The 22,418-nt window shown below is 34.8% G+C and overlaps 1 protein-coding gene across 1 annotated transcript; it reads left to right on the forward strand.

The window, feature by feature from the left end:
- The first annotated feature begins 14,376 nt into the window (after positions 1-14,376).
- On the forward strand, positions 14,377-21,991 carry LOC149793070 (carboxypeptidase A2-like). Its single transcript, XM_089968944.1, has 9 exons — positions 14,377-14,543; positions 15,016-15,097; positions 15,989-16,090; positions 16,292-16,396; positions 18,133-18,246; positions 19,481-19,574; positions 20,662-20,861; positions 21,396-21,480; positions 21,727-21,991. The coding sequence occupies exons 1-9, from the start codon at positions 14,377-14,379 to the stop codon at positions 21,924-21,926; spliced, it is 1,149 nt and encodes a 382-aa protein (XP_089825070.1). The 3' UTR covers positions 21,927-21,991.
- The last annotated feature ends 427 nt before the right edge of the window (positions 21,992-22,418 follow it).

A 22,418-nucleotide genomic window follows, 5' to 3' on the forward strand; every position in this document is an offset into this window, starting at 1 on the left:
CGGAGCACAACTTTAATGTAACTTAATCAATTCTTGCCCATGTCACTTATACAATCAGATTATATCTCCATCCAACCAATCGGAACTCGGAACTGCGTACAGAGTGACTAAATCAATACTGAATGCCTAATTTATATGAGCAACAACGGCGCAGTTCTGTTCAATACAGTTCCGTTCTCAGAAGCGCAGTACAGTACGGCACAATACAGTGCAGCACATTCTTTTGATCAACATATAATTATTATTGTCGATCATGATTTACAAAGGAAGTTTAAATAGTGACTGGGATCTAAAGGTTGAGATAAAAGACACAGTCCAGAATCAGTGTGCTGCATTGTATTAAAGGAGTTAAAATCAAAAGATAAGTTCTATAAAACTGCATTGATAATAAAATTTTCTTTATGACATTCTGAGAGGTTTTTCAAATTCGTGAAAATTTCGTTTGTAAAATGGACAATATCCGAATATAAATTTTGATGGATCAATACAGTTTCAAAGGTTTCAGACAAATCAAACTCTTCAACACGAAAATAAAGAATTTATATAAAAAGTGAAACACTAAAAAGCAAAGAAAACAGAAAAATATAAATGGTAACAACAGCTGAGATATAATGTAACTATTGACAAGTTTGAATAACCGGAATCCCAAGAAAAAGATTTCAGTACAAAAGAGATGAAAACCAATAATATAAATGTTCCTTGTGTATGTATCGAAACACGAATAGATTATCAAAACTACTCAAAGGTGTGGTGGTTCCTGTAAATAGGTATTATCCGCACAGACCTCAGAATTCTAGGTTACAGCTAGGATTGGAGTATAATGTTTTAAAATCTCGGTTACATTTAGGTCCAGATCATGGAACCTTGGAAGTCTAAATTACATCTGGGTTCGGACCATGGATCCTTAGAAGTCTATTTACAACTTGGTTTTGGATCATGAAACCTTAGAAATCTAGTTACAACTTGGTTTTGGATCATGGAAATTTAAAAGTCTAGTTTACAACTTGGTTTTGGATCATGATAATAGTTGGTGTTTGCTGATTAACGTTGCAAGGTATCTTTTAATATTTGATTCTGAATATCAATATAATTGTATCTTGGCTTTTTTCATCAAGTGGAAAAAGAAACCTACGATGTAATTCGTCGCCATTGAGAACTTTATTCTACCTTCGCTCATATGAACAATATGCCCGCGGAAGGAGACAAAGGTATAATCGGAATAATATTAGCTTTGCTGTTGTAACATATGCGGTGCACTTCATCGGAGGCGAGTTACCAAACACATCAGACTTTTTATTCCTAGAATTAAATTCGAGGTTATTTCACGTCTGATGTAAATGGCCGAGCTTTGTTCTAATAGATCGTTGCATGTAAACACCCTAACATTTATTTGAAAGTTTGGTTCCAAGTAGGGATATAATAGTTTCATAGCTGGGACATTATTAGTTCTAAGCGGGGACTTAACCTCGGGTGCTGGAATTGTTTGATATATGAAAGGTGGCGCTTTTGTTTATCTTAGGATTTGCTTATCGTCTGAAGGGAATGAAAATTAGTAGTCTTCTCATAGTTTTTGTACCACGTCCACTACAATTCAGAATATTGATGTATACGTGATCTCTTTCGATATGTAAGGGACATGCCATGAAGAACAAAGTGGTTATTGGTTTAGTCCTTTTGCAACTCTATTATCTAGAGGGATGCCGTCCATGGAAACGCGAAAGACGCACCGTGATCAACACAATCGTTATTAGTTCATCATAATTTTGACCTGCATTATCCAAATGAATACTGTTCAAATGATTATTGTTATATGATGCTTGAACTTTTCAGTTGAGAGAGGGGGCGGTTGTATGCATTGGCTTACTGTTATACTCCATATACGAGTTTGGAACAGAAGTAGGAATGTTAAAATATGACTGGGGGTTCATTTGCAACATTTTCATTTAACATCAACTTGACACCAGAACTCTTCTGATGAAAACCCCATATTAAAATAACCGTCCGTTGAAGAAACGTAAGCAATAATAAGATCTTCAAGATGGCCACCGTTGTGACAAAATTGGACGTCATAACAGCACCATTTTAATTTTAGGCCAAAGTAAAATCAAAAGAAGTCTTCTGACTAAATCCCTATGTTGAAATGCTTACTGTTTTGGAGGAGTAATAAGAAAACAATTTGTTAGATGGACACTATTATTGCCATATTGCATTCAGATACACGCCATTGGACAATATTATTACCATATTGCATTCAGGTACACGCCATTGGACACTATTATTACCATATTGCATTCAGGTACACAGCATTGGACACTTTTATTACCATAATGCATTCAGATACACGCCATTGGACACTATTATCACCATATTGCATTAAGATACATGCCATTGGACACTATTATTACCATATTGCATTCAGGTACATGTCATTGTACACTATTATTACCATATTGCATTCAGATTCACGCCATTTACATTTAGGGCCAATTAAACATCATAATAAGTCTTCCGGTGAAAGCACAATTGTTACGTCTCTATGGTCTTAAACTAAGTGATAGAAAAAAGCGAAATTACCAAGTTTATTAAAATTTCTTCCATAGAAAACAAGGTGAATTTTTAAAAGGAAATTACAGTATTGTTAATTAAATCTCAAGTAGTCCGAAAAGTTCTATAGCAAGTCTAAACATATAGAATGTTCCGAATGAAATATTGCATTGAATGTGATGATGTGCCAATTGACTTGAATTAGCTGATGTCCCAACATTCTTGGCGTATCGCAAGGATATAATCCAGGATGTCCCTTGTATGAATTCATAATAATCCCAAAATAGGGATTGAGTCCAAAAGTCAATAAGTACTTTGTAATTCCTATGACTAATTTAAATAAATCATTCTTCTCAAATCATAACCGAACACAGCAAAAATACTGATTCAACTAGGTAGATGTTAAAATAGGAATTAAATAATCTTGTTTACTTCAAACTTATATACAGGCGGTTAACTGACCTATGACACAACAAAATGTCCTAGGCCTATGTCATTTACAATGGAATTTTCTATTAAATTCGTAAAAAGGTTAGGTCTGTTTACGTAAATTTTAGCAATCTACCTGGCAAATATCAAGTAGACCACGTTTTTTCCAATGGGAAAATCAAAGTCCGGAACTCAAATCTAAGTAAACATCTTTACGAGTGTCATCTTAAAGTATGAATCGACAATCATCTAAAAATTTCAGCATTCTACAACGAGTTCTTTGACCCTAAGGCAATCCTTTTATTCGAAGATGGATCTTTTCACTGAACTCTTGACTTTAAATAAAAATTGTAAACGATGGCCTGTATTCCCTCATTTGGTTGACTATTTAATACTGAAATCTCACGCATGGTTTAACAGGCGTTGTGGCACGGCAATGCCGTTTCCTGTATACAGTATCAACGTGCGTTTCATTTGATGATAAGATGTTTCTTGTCGGTCGGAGGTTGTTATGATTCTATGACCTGAAACGAAAAGAAGCGAAAGAAAAAGGTTTAGTAAAATGAACAAATACTTTTTCCTGAGAATACGAAGTGAAAATTCAAAAGAGATTAACAGTGTTATGAATTAAATCCTAAAAATTCTTAAATGTTCTATCACATGTCCAAAGGTACAAAACGTTCCGAATTAATCCCAATAATCTTGAATGTCTTGACGTATGGTAATGATATAACATCTTTGAACGAGTCCTCAATAATCTCAAAGAAGTGTTGCAATATAAACAAACATTCAATAAGCACGTTCTAGTTCTAATGAGTAATTTAAATAACTGATTCCTCTCAAATTTTATCTGAACACAGCTGAAAATGATTGCACAGACTGCTATTACTACAGGAATGAAGATTCTGTTTACAAAATATCTATGCATATATAAACTGTCACTATGAACTATGACGCAACATAATGCATTTGAACAACCTAAATGTGAATCATTTCTAATGGAAAATTAATTACATCAAATTGTCACCAAGTTCGCTTCCAGAATATTCAATGATCGTAAACGGGATTAGGCTATGAACTCAAAATTTAATATATATCTACAAAAATAAAAAAAAACATACCTAAATCGGGCAGGCACGTACTTCAGCATGTCAAAGTCATGTACACAATGTAAATTAAGTACACATAACAGAGAGTAATGTGTCGACACCTTATTTCACGTGTGCTAAGATATTTTTTTCCGTGGCGTGCCCAGATATTAGTTCTGGCATCCTCTCCGTCTCCATCAGAAGGACTTTTGAACCAGAGGCAGCAATTTTTCTTATTGTTGTAGTTGTTGTTGTTGCAACACAGAAACATGCATAATATCAGTATTGGATTGTTTGGTGGATTATGTGAAGATGGTGCAAGGCAACAGTAGTAATGTGTGTTTTTCTGGGTTGTATGGGGAATTCAGCATTATGAGTCTTTCTATGGTACGAGGGAAATTTGACATATGAGCTATTCTGGGGCACAACGTAACTTTGACACTGCCGGTGGATATAGGATATAAGGCATGCTAAGGTTTGTTTACTAACCAACACGTACCTATCTATAATAAATCAACAACTTAGCTACTATTAAACACCTAGCTATCAATTATCCAACAGCCCACGTCTACTATTCAAAACAGCATTCGTGGTTAACAACGCTAAGTCGTCTACTATCCAATACCCCACAATTGCTATCCAACACTAAGTTATCTATTATCTAATATACCGTGTGTAGTAACCAAGAGTTACTATACAAAACATTTGTTTTATGTGAATAGCGTTGTTTTCTTTGTATACTTAGGTTAATCGATATCTTGGAGAACACATGAACGTGGAACACACTCGCCGATTCAAAAGTTTGATTAGCTGTAGAGTTACCATCAACACATTTGAACCATCCGATCTTACTATTTCATTGACACGGAAAACTGAGGTTTCCTTTTTTATTCAAAACTAACATTGTCGTTTCGATGATTTAAAACGAGCCTTTATACAAACGTGGGTCAGTTCACATAACAATTCGCACAATATCAAGACAACGACTCGAATGAAAGCATTTTATCAGTCCATATCAACGAATTTTTAAACTTGAAGCAAGACGCTAGTGACTCTATGTCTTGGTGTGAGACTGTCGACGACAAAAGGGGCATTGAAAGATTGGCACCGATCCTTAGAAGGCATCACATTGGAATACGTGATAGAGAACGAGCGAAGACGATCTTTTGCAAACGTTATGCTGAATTGTCGGTGGGGAAAATTGATTCAACGTCCGATATTATCAGAGACGGAATGCAAGTCGATACCTTTAACTCTTCGACGGCAACGGAAAAGTTATTACACATGTGGACATTCTAAGTGAAGATTTGATCTTGACGTATTACGAAGAAGTCGCAGAGTTTTCTCTTTCTCCGCCTAGCTTGAAAATGTTTGCAATGGAACGTACATTGCAGCCAATGCCTGTCTTAACCGATTCGGCCCCGATCCCGTCTGTAGGCGTGATGAGGCTGTACCCTACTTCAAAGCCCTGCAGCATCGAGGCCATTTAAGATAGACCAACGTGGGTGGTATTAAAAAAAAGCAGACAGATATAGCTCTAAAATGGTATCAAATAATCTGGAAGTTCTAGTTGCACTACAAAATACAGAGAGAAAAAGCTCATTTTTTGGACCCGGTTTTTTTTCACCCAAAATTCGCTCGAGATCGGAATGCTATTTGTGTCCGGATTTTAGACCTTTTGGCCTCAGATCTAAGGCATACCGGTCTTAACTGAACACAGACAGGTGAACCTTTGCAAAAACTAGGATAAGGTGGGCATTTTGAATAAATTGCGGTCTCCATACGAAAATGATGGGTCTATTAAGCAAAAAAAAAAAAAAAAAAAAATCCAACTTTTACCCTTCTGCTCATGCGCAAGCAAAATAACCAATGGAAATTGATGTTTCTAATACAACTAGGCATTATTCTCATGGATAATCTGTTGAAAACCGCTGTATTACGATGTATTCAGAAATAGCACCCCAAATCTCGTTCCTACGCACATTTCAGACAAAAATGACAAAAACCTCTGAGGCCGAATGAGTATTCTGTCTTGGACCATTTAGAATATGAAATTCTTTACCTTGATATCTTTTGTCGCTGCATGTACATCGATCGCCCTGAAAGCTAATAGAGGATTCGTATTTATACCCTGAGCTGCGAGAACACATTTACAGAGAGTTTGTCAAACGTCAAGTGAAATTCAAAGAACAATTACATCCTCCGCGACACAGACCTTACGATTCTTGTTGTGATAGTGTCATAAAAGGTTAAAGTACTTTGAAAGAATCCAGAATGGTCAGACTTGGATCAACTGAATACCCCCAAGAAGAATTTCGATGCCACAACTTCTAAGCCCATGGATATAACACTATACAGAATTCCAAAGGACTAAGACTTACTGACTTACACAGAAGTACCACCTCACGCAGAGTTATCTTCACTAGGTGTGGTGAGGTAATGACCAGAGCATGTTTTCGATAGAATTTACCAGCAAGTTACGTTTAGCAACAGTTTGACTATTCCTTCAAAACGAACGACATTCCTCTGAATCACCGTTTTACAAGATAGTACTATGAATCTACTTTGTAGTTGCGATAATTCAATTACAGAGACTTTGTAAATAAACGTGAAAAAGCAGACTCAGAATCGTTGATCGAGTTTTAAACTACTGCTTTTTATACTGTATAATGTTTGTTGGGGAAGACTATGACAGAAATAAAACACTCCCCATGTATAAAGATCTCGTTGCCACGAATTGTGTCCTCAGTTCGTCAGGAAACGCCATGGAAAAAGGTAATGATAGTATTCAAGACCGTGTGGATTAATAAACATTGATTTTTAAACAAAAATGATTCTTAAAGACAACAAGATTCCGTTGAAGTTTATACAGTGTGTGATAGTGACACTGTATGTAGCAAAGACATGACCAAAAACTCGATGTGCTCACTAAAACCTAATTGTGTTAAATGTGTTAACAATAGTGATGAACACAAGTTGTCTTCTTCCTTGTAGAGAAGAGATTCGTCATACTTGATCCCCACTGACATTATTACTAAGCAGTGTGTCTAGCTGGTTGGTTACGCTACTAGATTTACGACTGTATACGTTTTAACTTCAGTATTTAGGTGCAAAGCTGCTAAATATAGACATTAACTTAAAACCAGTGGGAGAAAAGCCAGAAATAAAAGTAGAGTTAGTCTGTTTTAGTAGAAAATAAAATTCGCTATTTTTCGTTAGATTCTCTAACGAAACCTGCCCTACTACTATAATACAAGAGTCGTATTATCACAGAGATAGAGAAAAAAGATTTAAAAAATGACACGATGCTATGTCAGATCAAATCCACAGAGACTTGAACACTAGCGCATGTGCTAAAGCTGAATGTTACGCAGATAGATATAGAATGGTGTATCGGATCTTTTAACATGCAGATATAGTGCCTTTAGTGTATGCACTATAAGTAAATTTAAACTGTATGTGTTTTCGTATTTAAATGTTTTACACTGACATTGAAATGTAAATATATATTTTTGTGTTTCCCAAATTTAATGTAAATAATTGACACCCATTTCTAATGGAACATCTACTTCTAAGACTTCAACATCTTCAACTACAGCTGTACCCGCTACTGCTTCTGATGCAGCCGAAAGGAAGGGGCTTCTCCTAAGATATAAATACCACACAAAACACGCATGTTACAAGTTTACCTAGAGTCAAGGTGATACGACTTGCCATCAATCAGGTTAATTCCTGATGCAACTGGTGGTTTTTAAACTGAACCAACACTGCCACCAAGCCAACCCATTTCCAAACCTAACTCAACGTAAATCTAAACCACATTACAGATTTAGCTTCTGTGTGAATTTATAAATGATAGCCTTGTGATAATTAGGTTCATGTCTTCTACCTTAAAATTTAGGGGTGTCAAAATACGAAACTATCCAGTGAGACCTAAGGCGCTAGTTTTTTTTTTATATCACTGACATCTCACCGCTGCTTGCGTGGATCTGAGTCTCGGGCTTGGCCAGTGTAAGTATGCGAGAGAGATTGCAAGTAGCGTCTCGTGGGTTGGTATTTTTTTCCCCGGGGGGGGGTTCACGGGTTCTTCCTCCTACAAATATACTGGTAGCCATGTAGAACCTATCATGTGCTGAGAAAAAAGCATTAAACCAATACCAACGAACAAACCAACTTCAATCGATACAATTAGATCACGAAGTTCATTGGGAAGTGGCTTTAGTAATGGTCATTAATTCTACTCGTCATCAATAGCACCGGGCCTTACAACACTTTCATTGTCGATACCATCAACGAACATGTTCAAGAACACTAGGACAAAAATGGTCTTGTCAGATACGAATCCAAAAATACCATCACCAACAAATTCTCAATTGAATGCCTATAATATGGACATTCCTACAGTATATTAACTTAATGTTTGACATATCGTCGATACGATATCGGATAATGTCAAAGCACTAGAAGAAAAAAATCTCAGCGATTTCAAGAATATTATATAAAAAAACAACGAAACAAAAGCAATAGAGTTGATGAAAGAAACAGCCTCAGGGACGGAAGAAGAGAAGAAACAAGAGAAGTGCATCAATCTACGTCTGCTCAAAGACTTTGTGTAGCAACTTTTTTCACACCTTCTCCTACTCCGAGAGACAAGAAATGAATGTCTGGGTCAGAAAGATGATGCTAAAACCCTCTTTTCCAGACAAAAAGAAAGAATATAAGACAAAAATAAAACAAAATGAAATTAGAGAAAAGCAAAACGATGATTGCTTCTACTTATAATGTTCGTCAAGAATGAAAATCCAAAATACGACAAGAACAATCCACAAACTTAGGATAGGATTATTAAACAGTGTGCGACTTATTGCGCAGCGGAAGCAACAACATGGATATCCTTTTAGCCAGCATTTAGTACAGTACTGTTCATGACTATGGCTACGGAGAAATTCAAACATTACATCGTGCAACATAAAAGATTAGATTTGCAAGATGTACAACAACGGTTACAAGAACAACCGATGTAAACGTTCCACAAACCGAAAACTCAAAACTAAAGTAGTTGGATTCAATCATCAATAGCAGTCTGATTAAGGAAATGTGTCTCATTTAGCATCGTATAATCGACATTGCACATACATATTTGTATTATTGACATGTTTATGAACCAGCTTGTGTAGTTCCTTTGAGTTCTAAAGCACACTTTTGGTCACTCATACACAGCCTTGCTATCGGAAAGAGGTTAAATTATTCAGTGATAACTTTCCATCTGTCACCCGTCGCCATTACAAGATTGTCATTATTGCTCCTGCTAAATTATTGAGAGGATTATTATCCACACACACACACACACACACACACACACACACTCCTCTCAGTGTTTTGTTGACCATAAGCAAAATTAGGGTCCCTCGATTATCTTATAAAGTTGGCCATTTTGAACATCTTCTGATCACTACTCCTCTTGAATTAATAGTATAGAGTTTCTAAAAGTCGTCTTATGATGTCTAGTTGGTCCTAAAGGAAAACAGTTCTCCCCAGCTTTCCACCACGGCAACCAGCTTGAAAACCCCTTGATTGCTTATCCCTAAAGAATAGGCCGAAATGCGCTTTTCATAATGACATGGGACTTTGGTATGTTAGAACTACTCAACAATATCAAAGATGGTTCCAATGCTCAGAAAATTAATAAAAAAGCAAATATGAGGTCAGAAGAAATACATTCCTGGCAAAAGTTTTCAAACTGAGTGTCAGTCCCTACAAAGTACAAGTGGTTATAAATTGAATTATGCCATGATTACTGTAATGTCGACTTATCTAACAGACCCTGCCTTATATATCGATTTCTGCATCTGCATTTGATTTCTGTATCTGAGAGATAGAGACCGACATACAGAGATAGAACAAATAACAGTGATGTGGTGAAAACGTCGGTCTAAGTTAAATGTTATGATTTGTTTTGTATGGTAAGCAACAGAGACGAATTTTGAGACTTTTCCCTGTAAATTTGCTAGGAAATGTTGGTTTCTATTTTCATCCAATATAATAGTAGGCAATTGTTTATGAATGATGCTATTGATGGTAATCTGGATGGTACTTGAGAATAAATGTTTAGCATTCATGATTTTTTTTAGCTTTCTTCCTTTTCTTGTTTAGATTTTAATATTTGCCTCTGATATCAACTCTTTTGTTAGAGCATCTCGTTTTCAGGTCCATCTTCCAAATGTCTTGTCACCAAAGGAAAGCACTGCATATTTTCAGTATGTGGTCATATTAGATGTTCTGAATAAAGTGTTTTTGTTAGCTACTGGACGGGAGGATATATTAGTGTTTGTCAGTCATGTTAGAGTTGATACCAGTGTGGCAGGTCTTGTTCACAATAATTTTTGCATCCTGAAATGGTGTTACGGCAATGGGTCTTACATTGAATTGTACATCATTCAGCTAATGGGTCTTAGATTGAATTGTACGTCATTCAGCTAATGGGTCTTACATTGAAATGTACACCATACAGCCAATGGGTCTTACACTGAATTATACGTCATTCAGTTATTGGGTCTTACATTGAAATGTACGTCATTCAGCTAATGGGTCTTACATTGAATTGTACGTCATTCAGCTAATGGGTCCTACATTGAAATGTACGCCATACAGCTAATGGGTCTTATATTGAATTGTACGTCATTCAGCTAATGGGTCTTACACTGAACTGTACGTCATTCAGCTAATGGGTCTTACACTGAACTGTACGTCATTCAGCTAATGGGTCTTACACTGAATTGTACGTCATTCAGCTAATGGGTCTTACACTGAATTGTACGTCATTCAGCTAATGGGTCTTACATTGAATTGTACGTCATTCAGCTAATGGGCTTACATTGAATTGTGCGTCATTCAGCTAATGGGTCTTACATTGAATTGTACGTCATTCAGCGAATGGATCTTACATTGAATTGTACGTCATTCTGCTAATGGGTCTTACATTGAAATGTACGTCATTCAGCTATTGGGTTTTACATTGAATTGTACGTCATTCAACTAATGGGTCTTATATTGAATTGTTCGTGACATTTGCAGTCATGTTATTCTTTTAACGCTCTAAAACTCTTTACCGTTGGTGTTATTTCGTCAAGGACATATTACATGTAAATCTATTGTACCAAAGCACATTCCTACATATTTCTAATATGATAATATTCTTGCATGATAAACTTTTAATTTCTTTACCATTTCATAAAATGCTTGAGTCAGGTTGACGTTAAGACATAAAGCATGAACATCACAGAAAAACTCCAGAAATCATTTCTGGAAGTCTGAAATGTTATTATTAAAAAACATGTAAGTAGTAATGCAATTATATCAGAGATATACCTTTCTTAAAAGTTATTTTCAGATATCAAATATTGTTATGCATTAGAACGTTACAATTAAAATATCCTTCATTTCCAGAAATATTGCAGAATAAGCAACTACTAATGTTAATATTTGCACTTAATATTCATTTTATGATGTCACGTCAAACACGTTAATACGAGTTGAAGCATGGACATATCTCAAAATAATTTTATAATAGCCACATTTTATAATTCAAGTTATTATACAATTGAATGTTACACCTGCTATTTATACACACGATCACATGACCAGAAGAGTATATAATTTGGGATTCCTTTCTCTGTTCACTACCTAACGTCAGCATGTGGCGACTCCTAATTCTGACCGCGTGCTTGTCGGGCTTGGCTGCAGCCGAAAGAAAGAGCTACAGAAGGTATCTTAACATACATTTATTTTATTTTATTTTACTATTTTCTTTTTATAAATTCATTTTTAAATTCTCCTAAAAAATGCCTGTTTAAGACAAATAATGTTTATCTCAGAATTATACACAATATATCATTATGGATAAAACGGAAAACTGCACTTGCCTCATCATCATTAGAATTAAGTGTCACTGGCAAAATTTATATTATAAACCCTTATTTATATAATTGAATATTATTATATTAGAAACATACAAAAACGGAACTTATACTGTCTAATGCGCATTTCTTTCTTTATAATCTGTAATTTATTAAAAAAAAATTGAATCATGGAATTTCAGCTAATTAGGTTTTTGATCAGGAACTTGACTTAAGTTTTTGTACATAGTATAGATGTCTTCGCAAAAATTATTATTAATATTATTTAAATTATTATTTTATTTATACACACACTAGATATACGAATATATTTTATCAGTAACAAAAACCAAATCAAAAAGTATAACAAGTAAATATACAAAAATTTCTCAATACATAAACGTTCTGAGTCGGTAAACTTCTTAATACTAATTTTAAACTCCATACAATGTAAGGACTTAAACTACATACAATGTAAGGACTTGAACTCCTTACAATGTAAGGGCTTAAACTCCATACAATGTAAGGACTTACACTCCATACAATGTAAGGACTTAAACTAAATACAATGTAAGGACTTAAACTCATACAATGTAAGGGCTTAAACTCCATACAATCTAAGGGCTTAAACTGCATACAATGTAAGGACTTAAACTTCATACAATGTAAGGACTTAAACTCCACACAATGTAACGACTTAAACTCCATACAATGTAAGGAGTTACATTACCATACAATGCAAGGGCTTAAACTCCATTCAAAGTAAGGACTTAAACTCCATACAGTGTAAGGGCTTAAACTCCATTCAATGTAAGGACTTACACTGGATACAGTGTAAGGTCTTAAACTCCATACAATGTATGGACCTAAACTCCATACAATGTGAAGACTTAGACTCAATTCAATGTAAGGACTTCAACTCCATACAATGTAAGGGCTTAAACTCCATACAATGTAAGGACTTACATTCCATACAATATAGGGACTTAAACTCCATACAACGTAAGGACTTAAACTCCATACAATGTAAGGACTTAAACTCCATCCAATGTAAGGAATTTCTTAAACTCCATACAATTTAAGGACTAACACTCCATACAATGTAAGGACTAACACTCCATACAATGTAAGGACTTAAACTCTATAGAATGTAAGGACTTACACTCGATACAATGTAAGGATTTAAACTTCATACAATGTAAGGACTTAAACTCCATACAATCTAAGGGCTTAAACTCCATACAATGTAAGGACATAAACTCCATACAAGGTAAGGACTTAAACTCCATACAATATAGGGAGTTAAACTCCATACAATGTAACGACTTAAACTCCATACCATTTAAGGACTGAAACTCCATACAATGTAAGGACTTAAACTCCATACAATATAAGGACTTCAACTCCATACAATGTAAGGACTTAAGCTTCATACAATGTAAGGACTTAAACTATACAATGTAAGGACTTACACTCCATACAATGTAAGGACTTAAGCTCCATACAATGTAAGGACTTAATCTCCATACAACGTAAGGACTTAAACTCCATACAATGGAAAGTCTTAAACTCTATACAATATAAGGACTTCAACTCCATACACTGTAAGGACTTAAGCTCCATACAATGTAAGGACTTAAACTCTATACATTGTAAGGACTTACACTCCATACAATGTAAGGACTTAAGCTCCATACAATGTAAGATGCTCTTCGTCATATGACGTAGATAAAGCAGGGTTGGAATTACATATAAAATACATCAAATACCTTACTATTTATATTTTTCTTGCATCTTTTGGCTTGTTTTTTAATTGTTTGTTTTTAACATAATATAGGCCGTAACAAGAACTAACATCAATTTTATATTTTACGTGACTGTAAAAATTGTATATATTGCCAGCAAAGGAATCCTAATAAATGCTTGCCTTTTTGTTGCAGTTTTCGCTTATTTTCTTTTAAATAATTTAAAGGTCATCATTATAACTGCTACTAGTATTAGTCTTTTTATATGACCGTAGAGAAAAAAATTAAATTTCAGTAGTAAAGCTTAGAACAAGATCAGCTACGACGTTAGTGCCATGAATCCAAAACTTTTCCACTGAGATTAAAACTGAGATTTTTTTTAAATGACAATTTTCATTTTCAGTTACAAGTTAATTTCTGTACAAGCGTTGAATGAAACCCAAGTCAAGTACCTGCAAAGCATCCATGACAGTGACAATTATGAGGTAATGTTTCATTTGTGTTGGTCTCTAAAGATTATAAATACACTTTAGTAAAACAAATCGAATGAAAGAAAGAAGAAGAAAAAATCCGCTTTAAAACTTAATAAATGAAGTCACATAGAAATTTGCCCAGACAGGTAATGCGTTTCAGAAATTTTTCGAATGAATGTTGTAAAAGGCAATAGCACACCTAATGTACGTAATAGTGACCTTGTTTCAATTTACGTTAATAGCAGAACACAAAAAGAACACGTCGAGCTCAGTGCATATTCTAGTAGCTCCATGGGACTACGGACGTATCAATAACGTCCTGCGGAAGGCGGGATTTGACATTAAGGTCATGGTCGAAGACATGCAGACGTAAGTGACACTGAATACAAAACCGAAATACTGAGAAACATTCCTAATAGTATCTTCAAAAAGAGAAGTAAACGAAACAGAATCGTTGGATGAAATTGAATATTTGTCAAAGCTGTTTATTTTTTGAGAACAAGCAATGACATTTCATAAACTTGACGTCACTGCTTTATTCGAAGTAACACATATTGCATTACAATACTTTGAGAATTTAAATTATTACTTTAGCCCGATTTCTAACAATATAAGTTCTCAGCTTATATCGAAGCACACGCTGGCAGAGTTCACTTGAACTTGATATATGGATCTATCCCACTTTAGTAAACATTATTTATATTGCAACAGGACCTAAACGCGATACTGTTTTGTTTGCATACGACACATTTAAAGAATTTGTCCTGTTTTGTTACTTCCTCATATTTTCATCGACGGACGCTGTGGTGTCAGTAGCATACAATATAGATGTCAATTACAGATTGATCGATGAAGAAATGATGGCAATGGCTGCATCACCACTGAATTTCGACTATCGTAATAACTACCCGACTCTAGATCAGGTACACCTCCTATTTGTCTGTAATATAATTTTTCGTGCCACATAACTTATTTCATATCTCGCTACCTGTGTATATGCATATTAATATTATTATATCCTGGTAGTGTCTTTTTCTGTATGACTATACTTAATTTGAAGAAAAAACCCATAAGTAGTGTTAAAAGGGTTAAATACTTTTTACCGTTTTTACCGTATACTAGAATTTTCGTTGATAGATTTGATATACTTTGTATTGATTATTTGTGTGATAATGAGGAGTCCTTATTGGGAAATTATTTCCTAAATTATGTTATTAACCATTGAGTAGGTAGAAACGCCATTCACAAGATTTCGCAGTGGAATGGAACTGTTTCGTAAATTGGTTCCTGTACGAACATCATTAATCTCCTGATTTTATGCTATATTCTCAGCAATTAACTATACGTGTTTCATTACTTAGAGATAGGACTAATTGTGTGTATTATACGTTTCGGATTTGTTAGGTTGTGCGTGGCATGAAATTCCGATCTACGGTTAGAAACACGTGCAAATTAAATGAAAGCGATATAAAGTAAGAGAAACCATACGTGTTAAACCAGGGTCTACGAATGCGTGGTCCTAAAGTTGAGTGGAGGACAATTAATTTTGGTATTGGCAGGTCTTACAGTCCTTGCATATGTAGTAGAAACATTAAGCTTAAGCCAAATTCACACAACACGCTAGGTAGTATTTACTCTTCTTGCTCTGTCTTGATGTGACCTTAAAGCTAACTACTTTTAGGTCCCTGGTTTGTTATAATATTTTAAAGCATGCATTACAATCGATATAGAATAGTGTTTGTGATATATAATAATGTTATACCATATATTTTATAAATTAGAGCAAGGTATTATTATTATTATTATTATTATAGGCTTACCTGCTGATAGATGATCTGGCCAGCAAGTACAGTGACCTGATCACCGTAACAACTTTAGGATATTCTCATCAAGGTCGTGCAATGAAGCAAGTCAAGGTGAGGTCAGGTTTATTCTTACTGCTGCCTGCAATATTATGTCATTCAAATTTCACGTCACAAGGAGAGGAAGTAAAAAGAAAATAGAATAAAAAAAGAGATAGATATATAGATAGGCAAATTACAATAAATGTTATGAACAAAGATCAAAACATAATTAAGTATATTTTAGTCAATAACTTAGCTCTTGATTTTATTTAGATCTCCAAGAATACCGGAACAAGTAAGCCAGCCATCTGGATAGAGGCGACTACACATGCGCGAGAATGGGTGTCCCTGTCTGTTGCCTTAGGCATCATGCACAACGTAAGTATATTGTATGTCTGCTTCACAGGATTGTGATATTGTAAGCGTGAACATCCCACAAAAGTTGTTCTGTGTTCCGAATAGCGACTTGATTAATACTTTTCATAGTTGTATATTAATGGTCTTGACAGGTAAATAGTCATTCTAAAAAAGTTCTAAAATAGTATAAAATGCATCATACTAACTGTATCAAAACTCTTATGAGCCAATTACATTTGCAATATCTTACATCAATATCTCTCTGTCTTCAGAAAGGGTTCAAGTATGTGGCTGCCTTTATTCGACTACTAGGTGACTTGCGCTTAGCCCAAGGCCAATACATGTTATATGCAGTTATTTGTGAAGGATTTATCAAACGTGCTTCCCCGTTCACCACACAATCATCTCTTATATAAACTGGTGACATATATACATTCAGATTCGCAGCAAACACTATGATAAATTACTTCATAAAACAGAAGACAGTGGTCAGTGTGTCAAAATAGATAGCTCAACTAGTTCATGAATAAATATCCACAAATTTTACAGCAGGGATGAGTTCTTGGACCAATACCTTTTAATATTTATTTTTTATGACAATATCTTTTTCATAAATGAGTTTGATGCAAATGACTATGCCGATGACAGCACATGCTAACGTTCAACAATACTTTAATGTTATAAAATCTGCTTTGAAAACGGAGTTCACAAGTTTGGTTAGACAATGAAACAAAAGCAAACCTTGACAAGTTCTTAGCGACTGCACATGGAAAGGAAACTAGTTAAGTCCTGAGATTTTCTCCTTCTGCACATACTGATATACTTGAGAAAGACATGGGAAAACAACTAGGAGTCACCTAAGACTTTCTCCTAAATAATAATCAATAAATCAGTGAAATTTTTTAGCAAAGTATCTAAGCAGCTAAATGTGCTTAAGCTAATTGGAAAATACCTCACAACGAAAAACTGAATTGGTGTATGCCACGCTTTCATCATGACAGCCTTCAAGTACTGTCTTTTAACCTGCTTTAACAGCAGTCTGACTGACAGTATAAACTCGTGAAAAAACACGTCATGAGACAGCTGAGATTTATCTTCATTGATTTCAGGAAACTGTATTCTAAATTCTTGGGTTTAGCAAATGTATCGACTCTCCGCATTCGAAAGATGAACGGTATGACACTGGAAATGTTCAAGAATTAAAGCAAGAAATGTCTAGTATAATTAAATTCAATATTAATTAAATATACACGTGTGTGATAGATTATTTACGTTAATTGATATATTATTGTATATAGTAGTTAAAACAGCTCCAAAGAGCTAATGTTACTTATTAAGTAAATGCAAATCAGACTATAAATTAAATTTGCTTATATCTATACCTACAGATGAAAGAATACAAATATTTTGCAGCATACCTTTTCTGTCAATATATAAGTTGGAATATATAAGTAACACGGTGATATATTATCTTTTCTGTCAATGTATAAGTTGGAATATATGAGTAACACCGTGACATCTTATCTTTTCTGTCAATATATAAGTTGGAACATATGAGTAAAACCGTGATATCTTATCTTTTCACATATAAATTGGAAATGTATGAATAACACTCATAAAGTATCTGTTCACAACATGTAACTTGGAAACGTACGAATAACACAGGCATACCTTACTGAATCGATCACTGATTGGAGTTGGTTTAGTACATATATTTGACACAAGCACCGTCTCATATTTTATTTTGTCTTACGCAGCTTGTAAATGCGCATGGAAACACCGAGAAGGCATCACTCGACATGCTGGCGGCCTTTGATTGGTATATCAACCCCATTCACAACCCTGACGGCTACGTGTACACGCATACTACGGTAAGGAGAGAGATGGAGAATGTACTGCAAATTGCAATATATTTGCGTCTATACATTTTAGCGACTCAGTCATTACAGCATATTAAAACATGTAGTCTTTAAGGAATATTCGACTTACGAAAGTCAATATATTTATTGCAAATTGACTTACATTAAACAGAAACGATATTGTATTCACATAATGCTACTCAGTGTCAACACAATGACTATTTGTATTCACGCGATGCAACTGTATGTCAATACAAAGACGATCTGTATTCACATGGTGCAACTCCATATCAATACAAAGACCATATGTATTTACGTGACTCAACTCTATGTCAATTTAAAGACGGTTTATATTCACGTGATGCAATTCAATGTCAATACGCACGAAATTGCTTCTGCTTGATTCTAACACAAGTTTATAAAATTCAAAAAAGATAAACTCGGAACGGTTCCAAAAACATGCAATTTTCATAAGCAATTACAGACAACACATGAATAATAATCACAACATTTATAGGTTCAAATACACACAAAACTGAATCATAATACGCGATCCGCAAACATCTGTCCTGAGATTTGTCAGCGTTTTAAATATTGATAAGATCTTGTCTGGCTGGAAGCAGCTTTACTTTTAGGTCACAATAACTTCATAAGTAAGCACAAAAACTACAAAAAAAAAATTCAATATGAAGTCAAAGCAGCTAAATAGCTAAATAAATGTTTATTCGGCACAATTTAAAAGACTAGCCGAAGAAGTCTATAAGTAACAATTAAACTATAAGGAAAAATCAGTGGTATTTATTCTGGTTTCGGTTGGTGTGGAGCAGTTGAATTTTGTATGTCCGTTTAAACATTATAAATGAGGGAAATGGCCATCTGAAGCATTAGAAAATAGATGGAAATAACCTCCATAATGTAAATAACCCACAGATGGAAATAACCCCATGATGGATTAAAACAACCCATGGACTATCGTTTTAATTTTATATCATTTATTATTTTATACCATGATTCCAGACGGTAAAAATTGTTCATTAAAGTAATATAGCTCGTCTCGGCTAAAAATATTCAAATGGTATGATAACATATTTTTTGCAAACATCTGTTCTTAGACAAGAATGATACCATGGTACAGTTTTCTCCTCATTCAACAAAGGCCTAGTAGAGGAAAATCCTTTGAGCGAAACGATGGACAAAGATAAATATCGAAAAAATCACTTCATGAAACGAAATTATTATTATTCAGGACCGTCTGTGGAGAAAGAACCGACAGATCATATCCGGCTGCGGCTCGATCGTCGGAGTGGATCTGAACAGAAATTGGGACGTCAACCATGGAGGTAGATCACATAATTAAAGAACTCTGTGTATTATTTTTTTCAGTGAACTATTTCATGTCATTAACGGATACGGAACTGTGTAAAACTGCATCTTTTTTTCTTAATTTACATGGACCAGGACTACATTTCTTTCCTCTGATAAATCAATCGTCCTGAAGATTTAGTCCAAGATCCAACAATTTATGACATGGGTTCCACTAAGGGAAAAGACACCCACACCCACACAAACACACACCGTTCTCTCCTACCCTTAAAGAGCTATAGTTCTAAAAGACAAATCTGCAAAGAAATCGCTCTGGAGAGTGTAATTGTACAGCTTTTGTTTGCATTCTGAAACCTTTGACCGGCTTCACTCCAACGTTATCGACAAATCTTTGCACAAAGTTCCCCAAAAGATCCTTTTAAGGAAATGTAGTGTTCTTTAGACAATGCAATATTATTTACATTCGTTACCGACGAAGTTTACGACTTGTTTCACAATTGACACTTTATACATTCTATATATATATATATATATATATATATATATATATATATATATATATATATATATATATATATATATATATATATAACATTCAGTCTCTGTATGATTTTGTCGATAACATATTACACTTATTAATACTGTCCTCAATAACAACGTCATTCTTTCCACATTGAAGAAGAAATGTTCCAGTCTCTTAATTTTCGGGTGAGTGAATCTATGACTGGCCGTCTTAGCATTGTTGTATTTCGGGATTAGATTTATACAGATGTCCTGAGATTTGATCTTGGCCGAAATATCTTTTAAAAGGAAACAAATCTGTTTCTTGCAGCAAGATCTCACTTCCCAGATTTTCAGAGGTGAAAATAAATCTTCGGTTCATTCTCTTGATACGCATGAGTTTGGACAATAATGCTCTGCTCCTATTCTTTTTCTTTGAATCGCAAACATTTTTCGGATTCTGTTTCCTTGCATAGCGATGAACTTAGATGCAAGAGCTTATATTTGCTCAAAAGTAGGAAATGTTTTTGGGTAACAAAACTAAGAATGAGTATATCTTAACTGACATGTAGATAAGAACATGATAAAATGGCAATGTTTCAGGTACTGGATCCAGTGCCAGCTGTAGTTCTGACACGTTCCACGGTGGTTCGCCCTTCAGCGCTCCGGAAACAGCCGCTCTGAAGGCTGCTGTTGAGGCTACACCAAATGTCAAGGCCTTCTTCTCTTTTCACTCATACTCCCAGCTGATTCTTCTTCCGTACGGCTACACAACAGCCACTGCTCCTAACTACAACGTACTGGTAAGTGTTACTTCTATACTGTACCTCTCCACAGCACACACCATGCTCGTACTGTTAACCGACTCTTCTCACATCCGTATACACCAGTAAATTCCATCTGTATATTACATAATAAGTGGTAAATCTAAATTATGGAAACTGCCCGATAAATTACCGAAATATACTGTTTTCACAGCTACTACGCTGAAATCCACAAACTTAGTGCTTGCTTACCCGTTCCTAATGTAAACATACAGGTGGCTATGCATAATCGAGGCTACAGATTTATCACATATATGCCATTATATAGTACTGATAACAGTTAATTAGTTAATTACAACAACATATATAACGTTGTAGTCAAGAGATAATTGCAAAATACTTACCACAATCTGTACCCATAATCATTTTATCTGCGCATTGACGGTTAGATTGTGATAAAAAGTTATAATATCAGGAAACAAAAAATAATTTTTCAAGATGAAAGTTTTGAACTTTCGCATCACTGAGGCAATGTTCTATAATTTTACAAAACTGACACTGAATCTGTTACAGAAAATGATGGGAGACAACGCTGCAAATGCTCTGTACGAAGTCAGCAAAAGACGATTTACAGTAGGAGCGGCTGCCCAAATTTTGTGTAAGTTCTTGCTAACATATACAATATGGTTTGCTTGATGACGCATTTCTCCCATCAAATTGTTAACCAAATTAGTTATAATGCAGATATTTACCTATATTAATAAATATATAGTTTGCATATATCTATGCACGTACATACAAATGTACAGTTGTATGTATGTATGTATGTATGATCAACACACTTATTACATTCTGGAGTGATTACCAGTGCATATAAATATGTATATTTTATCTTGTCGTGTAGACGCGGCTTCAGGAGGTGCCTATGACTATTTCTATGTTAAGAGGGGAATTCAGTATTCCTTCACGTACGAGCTGAGACCATCCGGACTTCCGTACTTCGAACTTCCGGCAAGGGAAATAGCAGCGGCTATTGACGAGACTTGGGCATCGTTTGTATCGTTCGCTGAGCAAATAGCTGTCGCATTAAAAGACGGATTGTAACATTAGGCAGAATTATGTTCTATGTGTGAACTTTTTTGGCAATAAATCTCAAACATTAGCTTCAATTTTCTGGTATTTTGTCTTCAGTCAAAGAAGTACCTAATTATTTGGTTTGTTTACGTTTCCAGTATGAACTCGTTCTTGCAATTTATATAGCAGTATATTAGATTGACCGTTGTGTCACTTTACCGATGGGATTTCACAAATCAAAATGTTGAAATTTCAAAGTAGATTACTTACTATTACAAAGAGAGTATTTTTGTAACCATGAAAGTGAACGTAACTTTGTAAAATAGATCAATAATCTTATATTATCATGGATGCATCTGGTTTGTTAATTAACTGTATGTACACGGCATCATTGAATTCAAATTCAAAGTGTGCAAGTTAGGTTTCACGAAATTAGTTTTGAACAATATTCGTCCAGATGTATTTAAACTAAAGTATTATAAGTGTAGTCCAATCCTGATATTAAAGTTGTAATGAATGGAC

Source organism: Sinohyriopsis cumingii, chromosome 8, assembly GCF_028554795.1.
Source record: "Sinohyriopsis cumingii isolate HCF-2022 chromosome 8, ASM2855479v2, whole genome shotgun sequence".
Lineage (NCBI taxonomy): Eukaryota > Metazoa > Mollusca > Bivalvia > Unionida > Unionidae > Sinohyriopsis > Sinohyriopsis cumingii.